The sequence below is a fragment of the Brugia malayi genome (genome assembly GCF_000002995.4).
Source record: "Brugia malayi strain FR3 genome assembly, contig: Bm_v4_Chr2_contig_001, whole genome shotgun sequence".
NCBI lineage: Eukaryota > Metazoa > Nematoda > Chromadorea > Rhabditida > Onchocercidae > Brugia > Brugia malayi.
Genome location: NW_025062476.1, coordinates 2,977,697 through 2,982,183, shown reverse-complemented (window position 1 = coordinate 2,982,183; position 4,487 = coordinate 2,977,697). Strand labels below are relative to the sequence as shown.

General features: G+C 25.5%; 1 protein-coding gene across 2 annotated transcripts; it reads right to left on the bottom strand.

Annotated features, from left to right (window-relative positions):
* Nucleotides 1-909: 909 nt before the first annotated feature.
* Bma-aqp-7 lies at nt 910-4,175 on the bottom strand (the record flags this gene model as incomplete). 2 transcript variants are annotated; one of them, XM_001892087.2, is made up of 7 exons in its annotated part: nt 910-922; nt 1,139-1,303; nt 1,615-1,829; nt 2,229-2,347; nt 2,449-2,586; nt 2,943-3,069; nt 4,074-4,175. In XM_001892087.2, 7 exons carry the CDS (start codon nt 4,173-4,175, stop codon nt 910-912), a joined length of 879 nt encoding a protein of 292 aa, XP_001892122.1. The 2 variants fall into 2 exon arrangements, with proteins under 2 accessions (XP_001892122.1, XP_042934181.1); XM_043078247.1 differs by lacking the exons at nt 2,943-3,069; nt 4,074-4,175 and having other exon boundaries at nt 2,449-2,557.
* Between the last annotated feature and the right edge of the window lie 312 nt (nt 4,176-4,487).

Below are 4,487 nucleotides of genomic sequence, written 5' to 3'. Positions count from 1 at the left end.
GTATACCTTGAATTGTGTACATGTAATGCCATTCAGTTTTGATGAAAGATTAAAATTAGCTTAGTTAATAAAAGATTACTGTAGAGCCATAAGTTGTGTATCATTGCGCCACTTTGATCATTAGGGAAACAGACTGGTATATATGTATCATAAAACTTGAAATGTTTGATAAATGCTGTTGATAATATATATATATATATGTATACAATATTTTTTATTCCTTCGCTTAGATTCGAGTACAACCAAGAGAAGAAAAAAAAAAATTCATATGGTTTTCGAATTCAAATTTATTCAGAAAATGGAAATTCAATACCTTCGACAACAAGTAATGCCATTCCGTCTTCACAAGAAAACGAAAAAAAAAAATTGTGTAAAAAAGTAGGCTAGCTATTGTATTTTTCTATTTAGTACAAAAATGTGGACAAAAACAGAAATAAAGGCATAAATAGAAAATAAAAAAAAAAAAAAAAAAAACAAAATAGTATTACACTATTACCGGCCAATTATCAAACAATCAATTAAGGTGCAAAGTACTCAAAAAGGTAACTTATCATCACCACAGTTAAACATGAATTGCATTGATAGATGGAATTTTGCTAGGATTTTTTTTTTTTTTTATTAAATGTTTCCAACAGTTGGCCGAGGCAGATAGAAATGTAATATAAATCGCTGATATGGAAAATTAGATGTGCATTTGATGGCGCTAAACTTTTATCTCATATCTGCACTAATTTTAGCTTACGACCGGTCCCTATAGAGAAATAAATCATCTAATTTAGAAATAGTGAGGCAAAATCATTTAATTAAATTGGAATTGGATAACTTTTCAGAAAGAAATCGAATTCTTCATATGCTGCATTTACACTTGTATTTATTTTGTTTATTGGGTTTTTTTTTTCAGCGTTGACTTTATGCAAGATCTCTGAAAAAGAAAAAAAAAAGAAATATGTGAATAATTAAAATTACAAAATTAAAAATGTTTTGAAAGATGATACCAAAACAATTTGAATTATTTATAGTAATCATAAAAAAAAAAAAAGTATACAGTTATGATATTTTTTTATTCAGTAAAGTGAAATTATTAAACAAATTTTGATCCAAACTTAAAGTAAACCAGAATAGAGAGAAGTCAACATACGTAGTTTTCAAAGGAATGCCATCACCATCGGTTTTATTTTCCTTCATATAACTGGGCGGTTGATCTGGAATTTGAAAGCCAACGAAGATGAAATATGACCAAGCTGCAGCAATTGCGCCAAAGAACGGTGCCACTATTGGAATCCAGAAATAGTAATTATGATAACTGCAAAAGAAGCTAGTATAAGATATCGAAACGCTTTTAATAAATATTATTAGCGATCTAATGAGTTACTTTAAATATGACTTTACAAGTTATCAGTACAACAGAAAAATCTACACTTAATAACAATTCACTAAAATTTAATTAACATTAAAATAAATAAACATTAACAAACGATTATCAAAATATCAAATTATCAAACATAGATACTATCAAGCTATACGACAGCTATTCATACAATATAAGAAGTGTCTGTATATGAATCATTTGTTGTGATTATTTAAGAAAAAAAAAAAGACATCAATTCATCATACCTAAAAACTTCCCAACCATATCCGATCATAGCAGCAAAAAGACGTGGAGCAAAGTCTCGAGCAGGATTAATAGGATATCCAAGATTCATTCCAAATGCCATACCAATCATTGCAACAACTAATCCAATAAGAAGTGGATGAATTGCAAATGGAATTTCTAGACGTTTGTCCGTGATCACACATGCAAAAAGAGCCAAAAATCCTGTACCAACAAACTAAAAAAGAAGAAAAAAAAAAAAAAAAATGGATAAAATAAAATATTCCATTTGCAATTTTACAATATATATCTATTCCTTCAATTAAATTTAAATTTATATTTGAAAAGCATATAAAGTGATAGCGATAAGAAAGGCAAATTTTTCATACTCTTTTTTCCTTTAAATTTTAATAAAATTTTATTGATAAAATTCAATATTTTGTTAATAAAATATACATAAGAGGCCAATAAAGTGATCTAATACTGTAATATAAGAGCAAATATTACAAACACATAGAATTCAAAAAATTTTTGGTTTAAAAGTTTAGAAATGGAAAGAAATAAATTTGCATTAAATTACTAAAACTAAGCTTATTTACTACAGAATATATTTATAGTATAGAAGAATAGTGATTACTTGATCCCAAAATGCGATCGTATTTGAGACGTGAGGCGCAGGCATTGACGTGAACAATCCAGCTGTACCATTCGGACCTGCTACAATGCGAAGATCACCCAATACATGATGAGTTTGATCTGAAATCATTTCTTACTCTTTCATATGATATAGAAATTTATTATAAATGATAAATTAAAATAATATTAAATTGGAAACATTACTGAATTGGAATTAATACCTAGATAAACAGTATACGCAAATGCTGTGCCGACAAAAGCGCCAAGAACTTGCACGATACTATAGTAAAAAAAATGTGAGAGAGGCAATTTTCCAAGAGTATAAAACATTAGCGAAATTGCTGGATTCAGATGTCCTCCTTAAAATATCATTGCTGAACTTAAAATATTAATGAATTTAAAAAAAAAAAATAAAATAAATAAAAAGTAGAATATGGAATATATTTCTTCGTAAGATTAAGCATAAAAGTATCGTCACTAAGAGACACTGCTCATTTGAAATGCTAAATATTTTTAATGAATTTATTTTGAAATTTCATTAAATAATGATTTATTTAGAATAACTTTTGAACTTGTACGGAAATTTTTGAAAGCAATTTAAAAAGGAAATAAATGAAAATTTCTCAGCATGTCAGTGTCTTTTTCTTAAATTTCTAACTTATTGCTCTTTATCAATTATTCCCATAAACAAATAAACAAACAGAAGCTATTATACCTGATGTCTTTGAACAGGTATAAACACAGAACATGATCGTAAATCCCCATCCAAGATTGATTTGCATCCATGTATTCAACTGTTTATGAGATAAATCGAATTGATGTACTATACTGATTCCAAGAAACTAAAATATTTTTTAAGTTTAATTAATTTAATTTATTATCATTTGTTATAAGTTAATTTTTTTTCTTGAAAAATACAATTCGTTATTTGACTACATGATTTAAAAACCTAACAGATAAAATTTAAAAAAATTATAAAAGAATAAATTTACTCATTTATTTTTATTAAATGTATTTATAAATACGCTTCTAGTCAATGAATTGGGCTAATTTTTATGAGGACGAAATAAGCAAATCTCTAAATTATTATTAAGAATGTATTATTTCTTGTCAAACAATTGATAGAAAAAAAAAAAAGAAATAAACCATTAATTTTAACTTTTTTTTTTCTTTCATATTTCACTTAATACATTTCTTTTTTCGTTTAACTTTTTTTCACCTTTAATAAAATATTTAAAACTTGAAAAAATTTAAGAACTCAAAAAAACTTATAAGAAATTAAATAATTTCTTTTATTTAACAAAATAAATTGAGGAAGTTTCCTTAACTACAAAAATAACCAAAAATTATCAAAAATTCTCTATAAAAAAATGAGGAAGTTTTTTCACTTTATTTATCTAATTGTTCCTCGGGATAGTTTATAAATTTGACAATTTCATATTGAAAGCTATGCAAACATCAGTATGTGCATCAAAGGTCATTCTCGATGAAGCATAAAATATGCATGGGAAAATATAATATTTTTTGTTGAAAAAAAAAAAAAAAAAACATCAATATAACTCGAATGTTTCAAATAACTGATTGTAACATTACTAAGTTTTCTCCTTCAATAATTATAAATAAAACATTTTTTTAATCCAAATCAAAGAAAAAAATCAAATTTTCTTTTAAGTTTTTTCAGTTAAAAATAAGGAAATCTTTTATAAAAGAATTTATATTTTCTAACATTTTATAGTTAAATAAGGATGCTAATCAAATTGAATTTTCATGATAATAGTAACTATTGTTTAGCTATGCTATTGAGTTAGAATAGATCTTAGTATGAAAGAAATTTGTCAAATCTTACCAGTAATAGTAAAGAGCCATAGAATTCGGATAAACAATTAACTACAGTGCGATTTTCAATGTGGAATATTCGTCGAGCTTTTTCCAGTGGTGAATCCATCATTTTATCGCCCGATAAATTCTTAAAAAAAAAAAAAAAAAAAAACTTTTTAGAAAGAAAAAATTTTGGAAAAAAGAAAACGTCCGAACAATGGGTAAATACTTGCGCTGATCATAATTAAAGTTAATCTTAACATTCAAATATAATTAGATAATGGTAATGAATGATAATAGAGAAATTTGGTAGAACAAAAAAAAAAATTTTATTTCAAAAAGTTTAGCAAATTCTTAGCAAAATTTAATGATCTATTTATGCTGCTATGACAAATGCTATTCTTTAAAATAAGAATGATGCAAGAGATAACACTAAAAAAAT